At 40.7% G+C, this 20082-nt stretch overlaps 1 protein-coding gene across 3 annotated transcripts in view; it reads right to left on the reverse strand.

Moving 5' to 3' along the window:
* The window catches only part of efhd1 (EF-hand domain family, member D1), a 64260-nt gene extending 45191 nt beyond the window's left edge, over nt 1–19069 (reverse strand). For all 3 annotated transcript variants that reach the window (XM_049576835.1, XM_049576834.1, XM_049576833.1), the window contains exon 1: nt 18671–19069. In XM_049576835.1, the coding sequence (XP_049432792.1) occupies nt 18671–18954 (284 nt within the window). In that variant the 5' untranslated portion in view covers nt 18955–19069. The remainder of the gene's footprint in view (nt 1–18670) is intronic.
* Between the last annotated feature and the right edge of the window lie 1013 nt (nt 19070–20082).

Consider the following 20082-nt stretch of genomic DNA (forward strand, 5'->3'; position numbering starts at 1 on the left):
GTGTGAGGCCGAGGTCCGGCTCAACGTACTGATGAGACTGTTGCTTTTCAAAGACCGTGCATCACCGATCACCCTAAGTGCGCACACGTGAGTACGGAGCACAGAGAAGCAGTCAGAGCTACAGGTTACAGTGAGGCTAAAAACAGAGTTCATATGACGTTTTTCCAAACAACTTTTTATGTCGCGGCTGCAGCACACTTGGATCACTACGGATGAACAGTATGGAGATACTTTGTGGATTCAATTTTGTGTTCTTGGACATTAGTCTGGGGCGCCATCAGCCATTAGGTGTGCTGGCCGCTCCCCCTGCCGATCTCCGCAAGGGATGCGAGGACTCACCAGAGCCTCCATCGGCATATGGGTGAGTAGATAATGGCTGAATTTTCATTTTTGGGTGCACTATCCCTTTAATTTACGTTTGTGTTCTGTGTATTTTCTGTGTACTGACAGCTCTCTCTCTTCTCCCCTCCTCTGCAGTGGTAATCAGTGTGTGTGTGTGTGTGTGTGTGTGTGTGTGTGTGTGAGAGAGAGAGAGAGAGAGATGAGCTGCAGGTGTGTGATTAACCATGTAACCAGGGTGCTGCAGGCTGATTGGCTGGCTGCTGAGTTTATAAACTCCACCTGATGCCAGCCTTCCCCCCTCTTACTCTCCCCATTCCCAACTTGTCAGCAGCCTGTGTGCCAAGGATTTTGTGCTAGTGTGTTGCAACAGCATTCTGTGAATACAGCATCTTTGTGTAGAAGCTATCTGTAACTTTAATTCTTGTATCGACTGAAGACTTAACATTGTAAATATTGTAAATAAATTTGTGTAACCCAGTAGCAGCACCAGACATAGGAGGGAGCTGCCATTTTAGTTGACAATACCTTTTTCCCCATTTTTCAGTTAGGAGTTAGGTTAGTTTTATTGTCTTTTGTTTCCACATTTATTTGTCGTGCAGGTAAGGTAGGGATCTTGGTTTAGTTGTTTTGTTTGTTATTTCGGCATTGCTCTCCTCTGAAGAAAAAAAAGAATAAACTGCTACTTTGACCTTTCACACTGGAGTTGGCTGACCTTCTTGGGAGTGGGAAGAGCGGGGGGCACTCAATTGTGTGTGACCCAGGTTCCCGTAGGCCTGGATCATAACACTCCCTTATTGACTGTATTTCTGAGTTGGACCAACAATGAACTTCTGAGACTTCTGTTGTCTCATTTTCTTCACCTTTTATGTTAATGTTCGTGGTGATGCTGAACTATTGCCAGGAGACTCTCATGGCTCATTTATTTGTTTTTTGTGATTTGTTTGAGTCAGATGCGCGAGGGGTTTAGTTCAGCTGGCTGCTCCCTTGTGTTGCACTGGATCGGTTTTTGCTCATGGTTGTTCCCATGTTTGGTGTGGAGGAGGAGAGGGTACAAGCAGCTGTACTGTTTGGGAAGACAGCTACGGGGATTTTTTCATAGCAGGGTTTTGTTATCATTTGGGTTTTTTTGTTTTGTTTTTTTTTATGTACACCTTTCTGTATTGCTCACAGTATTTGTATTTATGTTTAAAACATAATTATGATGACTCCAATTAAGAAGTTAAAAGTTACATCTTGGAAAATGTGAGGGGGACGGTTAAACTAATTAAGTTAAAGCAAGTTATCACTAGGCTTAAACAATTGGATTCCTCAATTGCTTTCATTCAAGAAACCCATTTACTTAGAGACGAACTACTGAAGGTGCGTAGGAGATGGCCAGGCCAGGTATTCACATCCTGTTTTTCTTCCCATTCGTTCATGGTATTGATACATAAATCGGTGCCTTTTCAAGTAAATAATACTATTTCAGACACAGCAGGTTGATATTTAGTGGTACAAGGTACGCTTTGGAGTACAGATATTAATTTGGTTAATGTACAGTACAGGCCAAAAGTTTGGACACACCTTCTCATTCAATGCGTTTTCTTTATTTCCATGACTATTTACATTGTAGATTCTCACTGAAGGCATCAAAACTATGAATGAACACATGTGGAGTTATGTACTTAACAAAAAAAGGTGAAATAACTGAAAACATGTTTTATATTCTAGTTTCTTCAAAATAGCCACCCCTTGCTCTGATTACTGCTTTGCACACTCTTGGCATTCTCTCGATGAGCTTCAAGAGGTAGTCACCTGAAATGGTTTTCCAACAGTCTTGAAGTAGTTCCCAGAGGTGTTTAGCACTTGTTGGCCCCTTTGCCTTCACTCTGCGGTCCAGCTCACCCCAAACCATCTCGATTGGGTTCAGGTCCAGTGACTGTGGAGGCCAGGTCATCTGCCGCAGCACTCCATCACTCTCCTTCTTGGTCAAATAGCCCTTACACAGCCTGGAGGTGTGTTTGGGGTCATTGTCCTGTTGAAAAATAAATGATCGTCCAACTAAATGCAAACCGGATGGGATGGCATGTCGCTGCAGGATGCTGTGGTAGCCATGCTGGTTCAGTGTGCCTTCAATTTTGAATAAATCCCCAACAGTGTCACCAGCAAAACACCCCCACACCATCACACCTCCTCCTCCATGCTTCACAGTGGGAACCAGGCATGTGGAATCCATCCGTTCACCTTTCCTGCGTCTCACAAAGACACGGCGGTTGGAACCAAAGATCTCAAATTTGGACTCATTAGACCAAAGCACAGATTTCCACTGGTCTAATGTCCATTCCTTGTGTTTCTTGGCCCAAAGAAATCTCTTCTGCTTGTTGCCTCTCCTTAGCAGTGGTTTCCTAGCAGCTATTTGACCATGAAGGCCTGATTCGCGCAGTCTCCTCTTAACAGTTGCTCTAGAGATGGGTCTGCTGCTAGAACTCTGTGTGGCATTCATCTGGTCTCTGATCTGAGCTGCTGTTAACTTGCCATTTCTGAGGCTGGTGACTCGGATGAACTTATCCTCAGAAGCAGAGGTGACTCTTGGTCTTCCTTTCCTGGGTCGGTCCTCATGTGTGCCAGTTTCGTTGTAGTGCTTGATGGTTTTTGCGACTCCACTTGGGGACACATTTAAAGTTTTTGCAATTTTCCGGACTGACTGACCTTCATTTCTTAAAGTAATGATGGCCACTCGTTTTTCTTTAGTTAGCTGATTGGTTCTTGCCATAATATGAATTTTAACAGTTGTCCAATAGGGCTGTCGGCTGTGTATTAACCTGACTTCTGCACAACACAACTGATGGTCCCAACCCCATTGATAAAGCAAGAAATTCCACTAATTAACCCTGAGAAGGCACACCTGTGAAGTGGAAACCATTTCAGGTGACTACCTCTTGAAGCTCATCGAGAGAATGCCAAGAGTGTGCAAAGCAGTAATCAGAGCAAAGGGTGGCTATTTTGAAGAAACTAGAATATAAAACATGTTTTCAATTATTTCACCTTTTTTTGTTAAGTACATAACTCCACATGTGTTCATTCATAGTTTTGATGCCTTCAGTGAGAATCTACAATGTAAATAGTCATGAAAATAAAGAAAACGCATTGAATGAGAAGGTGTGTCCAAACTTTTGGCCTGTACTGTATATGGTCCTAATGACAATAATCCCTTATTTTTTGAGAATTTATTCTTGTTAATTGCTACCCTTCCGGGTACAGTTTTGATAGCAGGGGATTTTAATTGTACTCTGGACCCGAAACGTGACCGCTCTTCTGGGGTAGATTCCTACCATTCTTACAGCAGAAAGAAGCTGCAACAATTCAAAGAACTGAATCTTTGTGACCCCTGGAGAATACAGAACCCAACAATAAGGGAATTTTCATGTTTCTCGTCATCATTCAAGACTCACTCTCGAATAGACTACTTTTTAGTTTCCAGATCTTTGTTGCCAAGTATATCTGGGTGTCAATACGATAGCACTGTTTTGTCAGATCATTCCCCCACCTCGCTATTTTACAGTGATTTTCAGTTACCCAGTAGATGGCGTTTGCACCCAAGACAGCTACAGAACTCTGAGTTTATTCAGTTTGTGGGTGAACATATAGATGCTTATTTTTCTACTAACACAGATCAGACCACTGCGGTCATCAGATGGGATGCATTTAAAGCATATATTCGAGGCCAAAGTTTCACTAGCTCCAAATTTAATAAATTAAAACAGAAAATGAACGAACTGGATTCAGTAATTAGTTAGTTGGAAAGAGTGGTGTGCCTTGATAATTCTGTACAAACTAAACAAAAACTGTTGGCCCTTAAAGCTGAATATGAGGAACTTTCCACACAAAAAGCTGAAGACAGCCTATTAAGACTTAAAGAGGACCTATTATACTCGTTTTTGGGCCTTTGTATTTGATTTCTGGACTCCTATAGAGCAGCTACACACAATTACCTGCACAGAAAGCTTTGTAGATCTTCAGGACGCTGTGCCTCTTGCTGCACTACTTCCTTGTATTTCCTGCATCCCGCGAAAAAGGTCTGTGTAATTTACTCCACCCCCCGGCCCTCGCCTCCGAGCCCACTCCGCTGTGATTGGTCACACTCCCGAGGACTTCCAAAGGGCTGCCAAGCGCTGCCGGCATGCCTGGGCATGCCCATTTAAGTAAGTCCGGCATGCATTAACGTCACACAGACTACACTGTTTAAAAAAGACTGTAAAACACAGCATGCAGAGCCATCCAAAACAGCTTGCAGGGCTCAATTCCAAATGCACGACCCTCATTATTTGACGCGTTGGCATCGTTTAACACGAGTATGCAACATTGTAACAACATTTACAGGTCAGAAAAGAGGAAAAGCATAATAGTTCTCCTTTAACTCTTTAAAACCGGGGGGGGAGCGTCCGCGATCCCATTTGCATATTGATTTTTAAATGCCGGTAGAATTGCAACCAAATAAGATAGAGCGATAATTCTTTTTGCATTTAAAACCAGAGGAGTTACTCTAACTTACCATGCATTCATCATGTCCCAGAGTGCTGTTTCCTTGCACTGATAGGTTTGAAGAAAAACAGTAAAAAGCGCTAAGAACAAAAACATTATAATCCTGAACGCGAGTATTCACAACACTTCCTATATTGGACTAAACGTCATCACTTTGTGAGCATGAACTGTCACCTTATTTTCTTGTGTGTCTGTTTCGTGACACTACCTGCTGCAACAAGGAGTGACGTCATTTCCCGGGAAATTCCTCTCTTCCGCGGTAAATATTTCTCTCAGCTAACACACTCGCTCTCGCTCTCGTTTTGTATTTTACTCTTTCACAACAACACTTAAACACACACACAGACAGACACACACACACACACACACACACACACACCAGACACTCACTACACACTCGCACACATATATTTATGGAACCGCAACAACCCGGACGCGCGAATCGGCTTTTCTCCCAGCGCGAAGCTTTCAAGCTAATTACAGCGTTGGATGAAGATTCAGTCCACTCATCTGGTCCGGATTCTGCCGACAGTGGTGATGAGGCCAACCTCATCCAAGGGAGAAATCCTTCCTATGACATGTATGTATATAGTCATGAAATACTGTTTGTTTATGAATTAGAGTAAAGAAAATATACATGTAACACAACTGAAAGCATTTTGCACTAAATACGCACCATTATTGTATTACTCTCATGTTGAACACATCTAACACACTGTGTGACATCTGTATGCAGAGTTGACGATGATGAGGAGGAGAAAGTGGGGGGGTCTCCTCGCCCTGCACCCCAGAGGGAGGCAGAGGGGGAGGAAGGAGTCGGTCTCCAGCAAACAGAGGCTCCAGGTCAGAGACACTCCCTGGTGATGCAGCTGGTTGGAGAACCGAAAAGGAGCCTGACATCTTGCCACATCCCCTACCACATCTTCTGCCCAAAAGGAGGCCAGGTGTGCAGCCACCTCTATCACAGTATGTGGACAATCCCTCTCCATCTGAGCTGTTCAGGATTTACTTTCACTGGGCTGCCATCAAAACACTGTGTGCCAACACCAATAAAAATGCAGCAAAAATATTGCTCATCGTGGACAGGAACTGTCACAAGACCTATCACAGCTCCCCTGGTGCTATTGAAAAGTAATGTTTGACTTTGAACTTTGGTTGTTCTATTGTAAATAGTTTATTTTGATGTACATGTTGTATTTTTGCTAATTGTGCACAATGTGCATTTAACTTTTGTTTTTGTCACATTTTATAAAAATGAGTGTATCTCAAAAATTAAGTTATGAAAACACTCAAAATAAATTTTCTGTGGTTTGAAAGGATTTTGTGCAACTTTTTTACATTTACAATTTTGAGGGATACAGCCATGATATTTCTGTATTTAGAAAAATATGTGTAAAAACAAAAACGATTTTCATTTTTTTAGTGGTTTATTGCACTTTTTAGCAATTTCTTTCATTAGTATGGACATATGTCCACACATATTATTAAAATTTGGGATTTAAGGGTTGTATTGATGTATAGCATATTAAAATACTCCAAAAAATGGCCCTACAGCAGGTAAAATTGTATGTCAGATATGCTCTGACGGACTTCAATCAATCAATTCAATCAATTTTATTTATACAGCCCAATATCACAAATCACAATTTGCCTCACAGGGCTTTACAGCATACGACATCCCTCTGTCCTTATGACCCTCGCAGCGGATAAGGAAAAACTCCCCAAAAAAAACCCTTTAACGGGGAAAAAAAACGGTAGAAACCTCAGGAAGAGCAACTGAGGAGGGATCCCTCTTCCAGGACGGACAGACGTGCAATAGATGTCGTACAGAATTGTTCTATGGTAGGTCAGAAAGGGTTAAGCAATCTTTTTATGATCAAGGGGAAAAACCCAGTAGGTTGTTTGCCTGGCAAATAAAGAAACTCAATTCAGAGAAAGCTATAAATGTAATTACTACAGATCCACTGGAAATTAACTAAACCTCTGTATCATTTTATAAGACTCTTTACCATTCAGGGTATCCAATGGATTTTACAGATCAGAATATTTTTCTGAATAAGGTAGAAATTCCCACTATCTCGGAAGAGCCAAAAATTTGGCTAGATATAGAATTTGCCTCTACTGACATTTCAAATGCCATCTGTAACATGAAGAGTGGAAAAGCTCCAGGGCCGGATGGGCTGTCGATAGATATTTATAAACTTTTTTATAGATAAATTGCTAGCCCCTCTACTGGAGATGTATGTGGAAGCCTTTGAGCGGGGTCATCTTCCTCCATCGCTGCAAAGCGCTTTAATCGCCCTTATTTTGAAACCAGGCAAGCCACCGACTGAATGTGGCTCTCACAGACCAATTTCACTTATGAAATCTGATGCAAAAATTATTGCGAAAGCTTTAGCCATGAGACTGGAGAGAGTACTGCCTTCCATAATACATGCAGATCAAAATGGCTTTGTTAAGAACCCTCAAGGTTTCCATAATGTGAGAAGAGTACTTCATATACAGTAGTTCATACAAATGAAGGATCCTCAGATACGGCCATAGTTTCACTCAATGCCGAAAAGGCATTCGATAGAGTTGAGTGGCCATATCTCTTAGAGGTGCTGAAATGTTTTGGATTTGGGGATTGCTTTTGTAGATGGATTGACATTTTGTTCGCTGACTCTGAGACAGATATATGCACAAACAGCGTGGTATTGCAGCCATTCAAATTGTCTTGTGGTACAAGACAGGGGCCGCCACTCTCACCCTTACTTTTTGTAATAGCATTGGAGCCATTGGCACTGTTAGGTCACACCCTACAATGTATGGTATTGAAACAGGCGACGTAGAACATCGAATTGCATTATTTGCAGATGACACCGTCATGTTTCTTTCCGACCTGAGAAAATCAATTCCATCCCTTTTAAAACTGATGGGTCAATTTGTTGGATTCTCTGGGTTTACGGTGAACAAAAAGAAAACTTCAATTAATGAAAGATAAAGAAGTAATCCAATTATACCCCACCTGTTTGTAAATGCTGTAGGTGGTTTTAAATAGTTGGGTATTAAAATAACCCGTAAGATAAGCTCCATTAGTTCAGTAAATTCTAAACCCTTGTTAGCTACGGTGTCTGAGAACACTGAAAGGTGGATGGCACTGCCTCTCTCTATAATGGGTAGAATAAGTGTAATAAAAATGACAGTTTTACCTAAGCTTTTATATCTCTTCCAATCAATTCTATTGGCGCCACCATCCTCATTTTTCCCAAAAGTCAGACGGTTGTTTTTGAACTTTATCTGGAATAATAGGAAGCCAAGACTTAGGTTACCCCTTCTGTATCTGCCTTATGATAGAGGCGGGTTACAAGTGCCTAATATTCAGTGGTATTATTGGGCCGCTCTGTTTTGGTTTTCTGAAGATGTAGATTTGCCTTGGTTGCAAATTGAATCAATGTCCTCAGGCGGGTTGACACTCCATAGCTTTTTGTATTGTGCCCCTGTAAAAGTTATTAAAAAAAACAACAACAACAAAAAAAAAACTAATCCCTTTGTGAAGAATACCATTGCTGTCTGGTATGAGGTACATACATATCTGGAAGACCTCACAGTGTTGTCTTGTTCCTCGCCGGAGGAACAAGACAGTAATGAACACTGGAGTAATGAACATTTCAGCCCAGCCAAGAAGGATATGGGATTTTAAAGTTGGTTAAATAAAGGTGTAAATAAGCTCTTAGATCTATATAATGACAATGTCTTGATGTCGTTTGAAGTTTGACGTTCCAAACACACATTTCTTTAAGTACTTGCAACTTAGAAGTTTTATCCTGGCTCGGCTTAATCATTCTTCTCGGCAACCTCCGCTGTCCACACTGGAAATATTTTCCACCCATGATTGTCTCAGCAAGGAGAGGACTGCTCACTTATACAAAATGTTGGTAGAAAACCATAAGGACAACACAGACAGTAAAAGGCAGGACTGGATACAAGACTTAAATGAAGAAATCTTATAAGAATGGGGCACAATATGTTCGAAAGCACAATCCCAGACCATTAACACATGACTGCGCTTAGTACAGTATAATTGGATAGTGAGATTGTACGTTACCCCTGTAAAATTGAATAGATTTGATCCTAACAATCCTGATCGGTGTTAGAAATGCAGTGAGTATCAAGGCAATTTATACCATTGTTTGTGGGGTTGTGAGGAAATTCAAAAATTCTGGAGATTGGTGACACAGTATATCTCACAAATTACCTCCTTCTTAATTCCTTTGAGTCCCAAATTGTGTTTCGAGTGTGTATCCAGTCAATTGTCCATTGTTCAATAGAGAAAAGAAAATGGTTGATTTGTGCTTGTTACAGGCCAGACGTTCAATAGCCCTGTGTTGGAAGAATGTTAAGGGCCCTACCTTCAGACTTTGGCTGAGAAATCTAACCTCAAGTCTGGCTTTGGAAAAACTAATTTATACTGTCAAGAAAAAAACCTGGTGAATTCAAAGTCATTTGAAATTTTTGGACTTTGTCAAAAATGGTGATATCGAAGAAGCTTTGTAAGTGTGGAAGTGAGTTGATGTGTTTACTTGATGTACCACGAAATTTTATTTATTTATTATTTATTTGTTTTTTTTAATGTTTTAATGTATGTTGTTATTATTTTATTGATGCATTGTGTTTATTTTATTTTACTCTTTATTTTATTTTTGATTTTGTTTTTGCTGCCACTCAGGGGATAGGGGATGTTATGATGTGTTAAATGTGAAAAATCAATGTGTTAAATGTGAAAAATTAATAAAGACATGTATTTAAAAAAAAAAAAAAAACACCACCAATAATTTAGTGTTTCATACTTGTTTATGTAGACCTGCAGTAACACATTATGGAATGTGGGATCAACTTTGAATGGATCATGGCAAAGAGTTTTACTCCTGCCTGTACATGCAAGAGAGGCTGTCAGAATATAGACATAACCAGCAAAGAGAGCTATACCTCCAAACTCAGTCAACAAGGGTAATGTTAACCATCTGCAAGTCAACAGCCTACATTACACCAATGGTGAAAAGTAACAAAGTATATTAAGCCAAGTATTGCACTTATGTAGACGTTTGAGGTAGCGGTCAGTCACATCATAGAGAAACACTATGTTAAAGCAGCTGTGCAGAATTTTATGTTTTCGTTGATTATAGTGCCCCCCTTTGGTCGAAGCGGTATAACACCCACAGCCTGGTGTCGTAAAATCTCGACTGCAACCGGCAATTACTGCATGCGTTTGTTTTGGAGAGCAAGAGGAAAATCATAAATGTTCTGGTGTAGCTCTGAATTTCTAATAAACTGAGGACAACTGCCTGCTGTATATTTGTGTTCATGGTCACAGTCACAGATAATTTTGTGGCGTTTGTTGTAACGTTACTAGACAAAAGCAGTTCACATCAGCTAACGTTACATTTAGCTTGCTTATAGCTTCCATGTCGTCATATATTGAAGTGAAACGTCTAACAAGTTGCGGTATATTCTCTAAATAAAAACAAAAATGACATACCTGTCGATTAAGAAAAGGGCCAACTCAAGATCAGTTTTAAAAGCTTTCAAATCTCTCAGCTCTCTTCACTTGGTGAATGCCAGACCGAGGTTTACACGCGTTTGGGCTCGAGCCCTATCGCCTTCTTCTGTTCTTTTTCTTTTAGATGGTGCTCCTTCTTTATCCGCCATGACATCGAAAGTACAACCAAGTCCTTATAGATACATCTGGTAAAACTGTTATGTGTTCAGCAATGCCCGTTGCGTACCGCTTACTCAAAGAACACTCTGTAAACACGGCTCTTCTTCTCTCAATTTATTGGCGGATCGCAAACAACTTCCAGGTGCATACCACCACCTACTGTACAAGAGACTACTCCCTACCACGTCATTTAGCCTGTTTCTTAAATCCTACTTGTAAACATGGCTCCTTCTTCTTCTGTGATTTAATGGCTGCAGGCTGCTGCGGGCGTGCAGACTTATTTCCGCCTCCGGGTGCCGTATTCTGGTTTGCTGACTTCTGCTGTGTCCGACCTGAGCCAGGCTACGCTAAATAGCCATACAGAGAAAGGCTTTTTTGTCTCTGTTGGGTTCAAATAAATATGCGGATCTTCAAGGGGAGGTGATACAAACTAGGGACAGTTTTATAAATGGTAAAAAGTTCCACACAGCTGCTTTAACACCCACCTCTTTTTTTTTTCTTTTTTTTTATTTATTTATTTTTTTTTAATAATCACACAGTGGAAAGAATGTGGCCAGAAATCAATAATCAAGTGATTTACCCACTTAAGGAGGCCCTGGTACAGCTACAAGATCAGGAAGCAATAGGCATGGAGGAGAGCCTGACAAGGTTCTGCACATCCAATCTGACCTGCCTGATGTGCGAGATTGGCATAAACAGATTTATGCTAACAGGATCCCAGGTATGTTACATATCCCATACAAGTTATTCGGTGTAACAGGCTCTAGAAGGGTTTTGAACATCACAACAAACACGTTTTTGTGTTCTTAAAGGCAAAGGGATACCAAATCACCTGGCAGGGAGAGGAACGCTGAGAAAGATCACAACAGATCTTCTGCAAGATGCCACAGTAGCAGCTGTCATGTACGAGAGGGACATGGGATCATCCCTCACCAGAATATCTTCATTCGGAAGTGACCCCTTGGAAGTGACCCCTTTCAGTCGGAGGCAGACAAAGTGAGAGCTGAGCAGCTCTTTGCACAGGATCACCCGAACCTTTCAGTTGTTTTTGATAATGCTGTCAATTACAACTATAGTCCATTCAAAGATGCCTTGATCTACCTCATTGATGTAACAAAGATGTTCCTAATTTCATGTTTGTTAGCTCTCAAAGTCCATATGTCTTGATACAAGTCCAGAGGAGATCTTAAAGTTCTGTTTAAGTAGACACACTGGAACTATGGCCATTATGTCGTCACTACTGTAAAAGTACAGGGTAGAGCTAATGTTGAGCCATTAATAAAAAATTTCAACTGTCTGATTTTTTTTTTTTTTTTTTTTTTAAATCAATGCCATTCCATTTTGGTTACCGTCATCATGCTCATGTGACAAAAATGGACAAACTATTTATTTTGCTGGAAAACTAGGACTGCTTGTATACAGAGAGAATAATGGAACAGACACAGACAGTGAGTCCAGCTTTGGGATCCTCTACATGAAAATATCAACAGCAAATACACACACACACACACACACACACACACACAACACATTGTGGTGTTCCATAGAAGATTCACAAAAACATCAACATTTTCTAGCATTTATAAAACCCCTGTGAGGTGAGAAGAATCATACAACATAAAACATCTTGCCACATTTTCTACCTTTTTATAAACCCCTTGTGAGGTGAGAACAATATTATAACATAAAACACACATATCACTCCTCATTACCAAAAACATTTAACACATTCAACATCACTGCCTTTTAAAAGTAGGGTTTGGTGGCAAGAACAAAGCATTTATTCTTCGAATGCCAGTTGTCTAATACAGGAATGCAAACAGCAAATGGTGAAAAAAGACAGAAGGATACAAACCCCCTAGGGGGGTCCGGGGGCATGCTCCCCCAGGAAGAATTTTTTTGAAATATCAGCTTTAAAGGGTGCATTTATAGTCAATTTCAGCATCAGACCTACTAAGGGTCTGATGCTTCCATACTAAGGAAGCAGTGCTGACAAGAAAAGCTTCTATTCTAAGACATCTAAGGGGCCTACTCAATAAGAGACAGAGGTTAAGTTGTAAATTGTGTCCTCAAATGTACAATGTCTTCTCCTCAGTACTGAAAAAAACATCCCCAGTCTGCCTAATGAGGTCATACCAACCAATATTTCCTCTGGATTAAATTAGCAAATAGGCCTACAGGCCTGCCTCCAATATTGGCAAGGGAAAATCGGAAAATATAAGCGCCACAAGGGGGCAACATTTACCTTGACATTCATCATGATACAGGAAATGTTGCAGGATCATTCATTGCACTTTTCAAAAGATAAAATGTACTGGTAATTGGTGGACCTCTCTTTTACTTTGAACAGCATGGTAAGGTATTGACCAGGAAAAACTAGGTGTTAAACAAGAGCCAGCCAACGAAAAAAGCAAATGTTTTTACCTCAGATGATCTCGACACTCTTATTCCATGCTCAGAATCAGTCATTTCAGTCATCAGTCAGATTTGCGGAATATTCGCACAGTGCTTTTCAGCACTCAAACCATACATACAGGCGCGGTACGGACGCGGTGCGGAATTTCGCGTTGTTGTGTTCCAAGTTCGCGCTGCGTGAACGGGTGTGGGTGAACATGGACAAGAGTATCAGCAGCAGCAGTGAGCTAGCAAGCTAACGTTTAACAAGCGTCAACATCAACTTTCTTTAGCACTTACCACTGTCACTGCAGCCACCAACTGACAATGGACTGCCAGATGTTGTCCTTTAATTCATTGTTCATAAAATCATCCTGTCTGTTATCAAAAAGGACGGGGTGCTGTGAAACAAGGTTTATCAATCTTTCTCCCGTACTGTTCTGCCTGACTGGATTTCGGACTCTCCCGGGTCTATAAACAAACAATTTCATTGGCCCAGCTGTGTAGTTCCGCCGGCGAATTCCGCGGGGGTTCAAAGTCTGGGCGGAAACTTATTTCACCGCACGAAAGTTCTGCCCCGGTGTGCAAACTTCCATAAGAACACATGAAATCAACTTTTATATTATTATTTTTTTAATTATATTTTAGGTATCTTTATATAACTCTTCGGATCTGAACGATTCACACAAGTCACCCAAATGGCCACGAAAAAGTGAGTTGCGCTTTTCGGCACGCTGTTTGCATCCCTGCTAATGGCATTTATAACTTCAGAAAGGCCAGTAACCTTGTGAATACTGGCACAAATTATCCGCTCAGCACTTCAAGCAGAGAGAAGAACGCTGAAGCCACAAAGTGGTGCAGGATCTGCATGCAACCAGGCTGTCACAGCATGCTGCGAATGTGGGGTCTTCCATGCATCCTGCCAGTGTAAGAAATAAATATTACAGGTATGAAGGTGCAGTACAAGACACTATAGATGAAGACAAAAAAACAGAATTACATAGTGTAATAAGTGCTTAAATAGGTGTCACCGATAAGTGGCAGTACAACATCAGTAGGCCACTGGTAGAGTAATAGTTGTTGCAGGAAGTAGTGGAACATGTGAGTGACTGATTGTGAGCACAAGAATAAACAGCTAGCTGAAGCTAGCACAAAGTTCTATATGATGTTTTAATATACATAAACAAGAACTTTACACATAGTTTTTCAATCATTGCCTATGTATAGCATAAGCAAGATGCGCTTTGAGCAACAGTGGGAGTGAACCAAGTCCTTCCTCTGCCTCCAGATGCTCCAAGCACACCTTCCCATGCCACAGGAACACCAAGCGCCTGGACACTTTTGAGCTTTTATAATGACCACTGTAACATAAATTCCATCAAAACATCAACATTGCATTTGTCAGTGCTGTGTGATGTCTGAATAACAAGTTTTTAATCAATTCAACTCTAGGACAAAACTGACCTCTGCAAACCACACAAGTGAATCCATCCCTCACATTGCTGGACTGTTCTTTGGTCAGTACCAGTGAGCGCGTTTACATGCACACTAGTAAACAGATCATTATCTGATTTCTGAAGTTACCTGATTATTCAAGTGGTCATGTAAACAGCATAATCCGATAGGCTTTATGAGATAAAAGCCATTATCTGATTATGAGAAATCAGATAAACACATCTAGCGTTTTCCCCAATAGTCAGATTATTCAGTGCATGTATACCCTTTAATCTGGTTTCTTTCGGGTTTTGCTATTTTATACTCCGACTTCACTACATTTTAGAGGGAAATATTGTACTTTCTACTCCACTACATTAATCTGACATCTTTTGTTTCCTTTCAGATAAAGATTTTACATAAAATATTTTTATATTCTCAGTGTTGAAATTGTCACTTTTATTTTATCTTACTTATATGTTATGCACTTTGTGTGACAAGTTTATATACAATACACTTGTATATTGCAACTTGCAGTACTTTTACTCCCTAAGTATGTAAAATTGGCTCCACATTGATAAACTACACATTAGAATGCTCTCACATGTATTTGTTAATGATAAAAACAAACAGTATTGTAAGAATATAAGCTGTCAGCATGATAAGTGCTTTATTTTGCAAATATGACTTGCGTACTTTGAGGTTTTTCAAGGATATGAGTACCTACTGTAACAGGAAGTTTGAGATTTTTTTTCATGTACTTGGGGAGAAATCCAACTCAAGGATTGAATCATGTAAACCAGGTTTTTCTGATTATCAGATTATTGAAGTGCACGTAAACGCGTCAAATCGGATTATTACCATTACCTGATTATTCCCAGTTATCTGATTATTGTGCACATGTAACCATGCTCACTGTTGTCTTCCTGTTTCGATGGACGATGTCAGAGAGACCCTGGATGGCAGCAGTCACCTCAGACAAACCCTGAGCAGTCAGGACAACCTCCTCAATTTTCTCAAATACACTGTCCAGTCTGCCAATATCATCTCTGCGTCTATGAAACAGAAACATTGCATGTATATAATAAATAATTTATTCATATATTTTATTCATTTATTATATTTTTAAGCTCTCAACAGCTTGGTCATGTACAAGTACAGGAGACAAGGCTGATGAACTCTTCCTCAAATCAATTATCAACTCAATATAATAATAATAATAATAATAATAATAATAACAACAACAACAACAACAACAGCGGGAAAGACTCAACCATGGCGGTGTTTGGACTCACTGAGGAACATGGCATTCATTTAGTCGCTCTCAACATATTGCGTCAGACCAGCTTTGCTCTTTATTAGAGGCCATGCTTAGAGTTTTACGATGACTCATGTCAGAAGGAAAAGGCGAGGAGGTGTAACAAGCCACTGGCAGTCCAACTTATGAGATTCTCCGCCTCTTTTGTTCCACAGCTTGGAAGTCAGCCTCAGGTACAGCCATGATTTTTCGAGAATTCTGCTTCCAGTAAAATGAGCCTAAATGAGTGCAAAAACTGTATAATGTATGAATAAGAACTAATTCTTGAGACTGACATGAACGCAAATAAATCTAGTTTTACCTGAAATAACAGTAAAAGTTTGACATTGTTTATGGCTGCAGTTTGAAATGTGGGACTTTATAAATGTTGATGCAGCAATTCAAAGCCCACAATATATTTGCAACCTGATTGTGAAGCAACATAAATGTTCCTGCCACTGTCAAGGTAAATCTTTGAGACACAGGACTATGGTTATCTAAACTGTAAACTGACAAGGTAAATAAAGTTGCTCAAATGAAGCACCTCTTGTTCCTTCTGAGTCCAAAATTTCCACTCCATTGTGATCTGTCAGGATGAGTGGTTTGTTGCTTCCTAAGGCATATTTTGTTTTTGCAATCATAGATGGGACACTGGCCTCCTGCTCAGTAAATCTTATAACCACCATTCTGCTGTTCACAAGCTTTTCACTCCGTAACTCTCCCAGTCTGACAGTCCTGGAATTCAGAAAAATTACATTTAGGGTCATTCATAATGATGAACATAGAGAAGTGCACATAAAACATTTCTTTTTGTTGACAGGGGCATGGAAATTTAAAAAGAAAATTAGATTGGGCCCTGGGTGGCAGTGAGGGACTTGCTGAGCTAGCCGACCTGGAGAAACGAAACTGGCTGTTTGAGGAAGGAGTAGGAGGGGGCTCCAAGGCAGCGACATTACCACTTGCATCTGGTGCAGCCTTGGCCCCATGTACCTCATAATGGGCCTTGTCCCTATGTACCTCGTAATGGGCCTTGTCCCTGAGGTTGAGTGAACTGACGTGGCCATCCACTCTGGGGAACACTGCCACATTGTTATCACCAGTAAGGTACAGACTCTGGCTTGTTACCTAAAGGACAGTCAGGTTTTCTTAAATCAGCAAAATTTGGGTGATGGAATTTACTCTATCCGTAATACTCTTATAGACATAGGTACAGCACTACAATCAGCAGCCATCAATCAGTTTATTAGGTTCACCTAACTAAAACTAACGTGATCCAACACAACAGTCCTGCAATAAATCACGACTGGTTAAAATGTAGAAGTCATGATGTCTATTCTTTGTTGAAACAGTTTTAGATTAGCATTGCTTTAACTGTATGATCATTTTGATAATGATGGTGGTGATAACGAACTGTATTACATTGTACACAGAGGTGTTTCTGTCACTGAACCTAGTCTCATTGATATAAAGAGGGTGCACAAAATACTAGAAACACCTGTCAGTACAACACAATACAGTTCAACAGCACCATTAACTGCAACTTCAAAAATGGCCATATCAACACCTCTCTAAAACACAAGTCTGTGTGCTCCCATGCATTTCCCCAGTTCACCTCTCTAAAACAGTTTCAACACAAACTGAACATAATAACCTTCATGAAGTTATTAATTATAGTAGGACTATCACATTAGACCAAATTATGTTTATCTTGATGGACCTAATAAACTCGGTTGAGTGGGGTTAAGGGGCGGGATGGGAGGCTGTATGTATCTCATAACTTTACATAACTCCAACAGGTCAGTAACTTATGGATTAATATCTATGTGCCTGACAACTAGCTGTCTTTAGAGTTCAGCCAATGTCACACATTCTGTAAATGTAAAACTTAATGCTAACAAACTAGCATGAATTAGCTAGCTACATATCTTTGGGAAAAAGACATATTAGTGTTTGTAAACGTTAAGCAACTTTTGATGACTATATTACCTGAAATATTTTAGCCATCTTTTCCACCGTCATGTCTTCCTCTCTGAAGGTGACCCTCCTGGGGGCCTTGAATAGCACAAAGGATGCGTCCATCTTCATCTCTCTGCGTCCATCTTCATCGCTACTTTATTGCGCATGCGCGAGCAATAGAAAGACACCATGGGAAATGGGAAAATCAGTAACCGAAAACGTAAATTAGATTTATTATTTTGTTTTCGTTTATTATATTTTCTGTTTTGAGCTGAAAATAGGAAAACAAACACCAATCTTCCATTTTTTGGTTACACAGAAAAACGAAATATTGACTCGTTTTTTCATTTTTCATTTGCTAGATTGAATGGAATAACTGAATGATCGGATGATACACGGACCATGAAAGCAGCACTGTATATTTAGGCTAAATGTTACAGATCAGTAATTTTGTCCCTAAAATCAACAAATAATTGTGATAGATAATTGTGATCTCATATTCATCAAAATAATCGTAATTATCATTTTGGCTATAATCATGCAGCCCTACTATGAACTTGTCACTTTGGGCTTTAGAACACTGCAGTGGAATCATGTATTCAGATTTTGTTCTTACTCATTAGGCTACATCATCCTTTCTAACTGCAACTCCACAGCAGATTTTCACTGCCCTGCTTATTTCGTTCAGTTGTGGTTGTCAGTAAAAGTTAACCCCTAAATTAACAAGTTTTCCCTATATTTTTTTTATTGGAGATGGGTGGCTGCGACACAACAACAGATGGATAAAATGTCCTAGCAAGGACAAAATGCCAGCTGATAGTGAAGAGGGCCAGCAGTGAGCAGGGACTCTGTGAATCATCCGACCGCAGTGCAACAGCCTGTGCTTTCACCGGGAGGCTTTACGTCAGCAGCGTTTTAATCTCATCATGAGCCTCCAGCCCTACATACTCATTCAGCCTCATTTCCCAACGACTGCAAGTAAACACCTCGAACCACACAAGCAAAGGGACTATTTGTTTCGACCTTACCGTTTGAACATCATCTCCATGTCCTTAATCTGCTTGCGGGAGAACTCCTTGAACTCGGTGTAGGGGTTGAAGATACGGGTTAACCGAGGCGCAGCGTTGCCTTCGTTGATGTCCTGCCTGCGTATCAGTTTGGCCGACAGCTCGGAGGACGACTCGCCGCAGGCTGCCTCGGCCTCCTGCGGGTTAGGTCGGGCCAGGCTCTGTTCGGGCTCCGGCCTCGGTTCATCCTCCCACGTAGCGACTAGCCGCGACTGCAGCTTCCGAGCCAGCTCTTCAGACGCCATGCTGAGAATGCCAGGCTGCTCACTGATGCTTTGAGAGAGAGAGGAGCCTGACAGCCGTTTCAACTACTACTGTCTAAGAGCCTGTGGCCAGCTAATAAGAGGGGACAGAGCTTCCGGTCGCACCATTTCAAAATAAGACGGTCATCTCTAGTGCTGTTCAATGAGGGTTTCAAGGGTACGTCCCAAGTCCCTTAAAATCACTGCTAACCACCTTATCTAGCCACCTTATCTAACTGTTTAGTCCCTCCCACTTAGGAAAACGTGCAAGGAGTTAGGAGTGAGGAGCGAGGATTGCTGATTAAGAGACATGAGACGGCCTTACTCTGAAGCGTCATGTAAAGCGACGTCCTATTTTGATGACGGCGGCCCCACCTGTGACTTTGGTCACACACTTTTGCATGTATTACCATTGTTATTGAGTCATTCGCCAAAGTTTGTCGCAATTAGAACGGTCTGTAGCCCTGCCACTGTGACTGTGATGAGCATCATTAGGGGCCGGGCAGCCTAAGCTACCAGGACCCTATTGTTATCCTGCATGTTCTTCTTCTTCTTCTTCTTCTTCTTCTTCTTCTTCTTCTTCTTCTTCCGAGGAAATCCTACTTCCCATGCGCGAAAAATCACCAAACTTTGCACAAAGGTCAAGTCCCGTGCCAGATTGCCACAGCTGCAAAAACAGGCCAACAGTCCTGATGGTGGCGCTACAGCAAGCCTCTAAAGTTCAAAATTTTGAAAATTCACAACAAATCAACCATATGTGCTACAAATTTGCAACTTTCACCAAAATGTAGCCCCAATACTGAAGAAACTTTTGTACATTTAAACCTATTGCAAATTATGAAGTCCATCACTCTTTTTTTTCCAAAAACTGTAAAACCTATTAAACCTATCTCCTCCCACAATTTTTGCTCAATTGACACAGATGCTACAGAGCATCTTCAGACTGTCCTACACAAACGATCCACACAGATTTTTGATTTATCCAAAACTGAGCCTACAGTGCATCAAAATGTTGGACTGTAAACGGTATTGTAAACATATATTTGCAAATTCTTGCTAAATACATTTTCAATGTTCATTAAAAAAAAAAAAGACAAAATTTTGGAGTCATGGTAGATGATGTTTGGAAAA

The sequence above is a fragment of the Epinephelus fuscoguttatus genome, linkage group LG5 (genome assembly GCF_011397635.1).
Source record: "Epinephelus fuscoguttatus linkage group LG5, E.fuscoguttatus.final_Chr_v1".
Taxonomy (NCBI): domain Eukaryota; kingdom Metazoa; phylum Chordata; class Actinopteri; order Perciformes; family Serranidae; genus Epinephelus; species Epinephelus fuscoguttatus.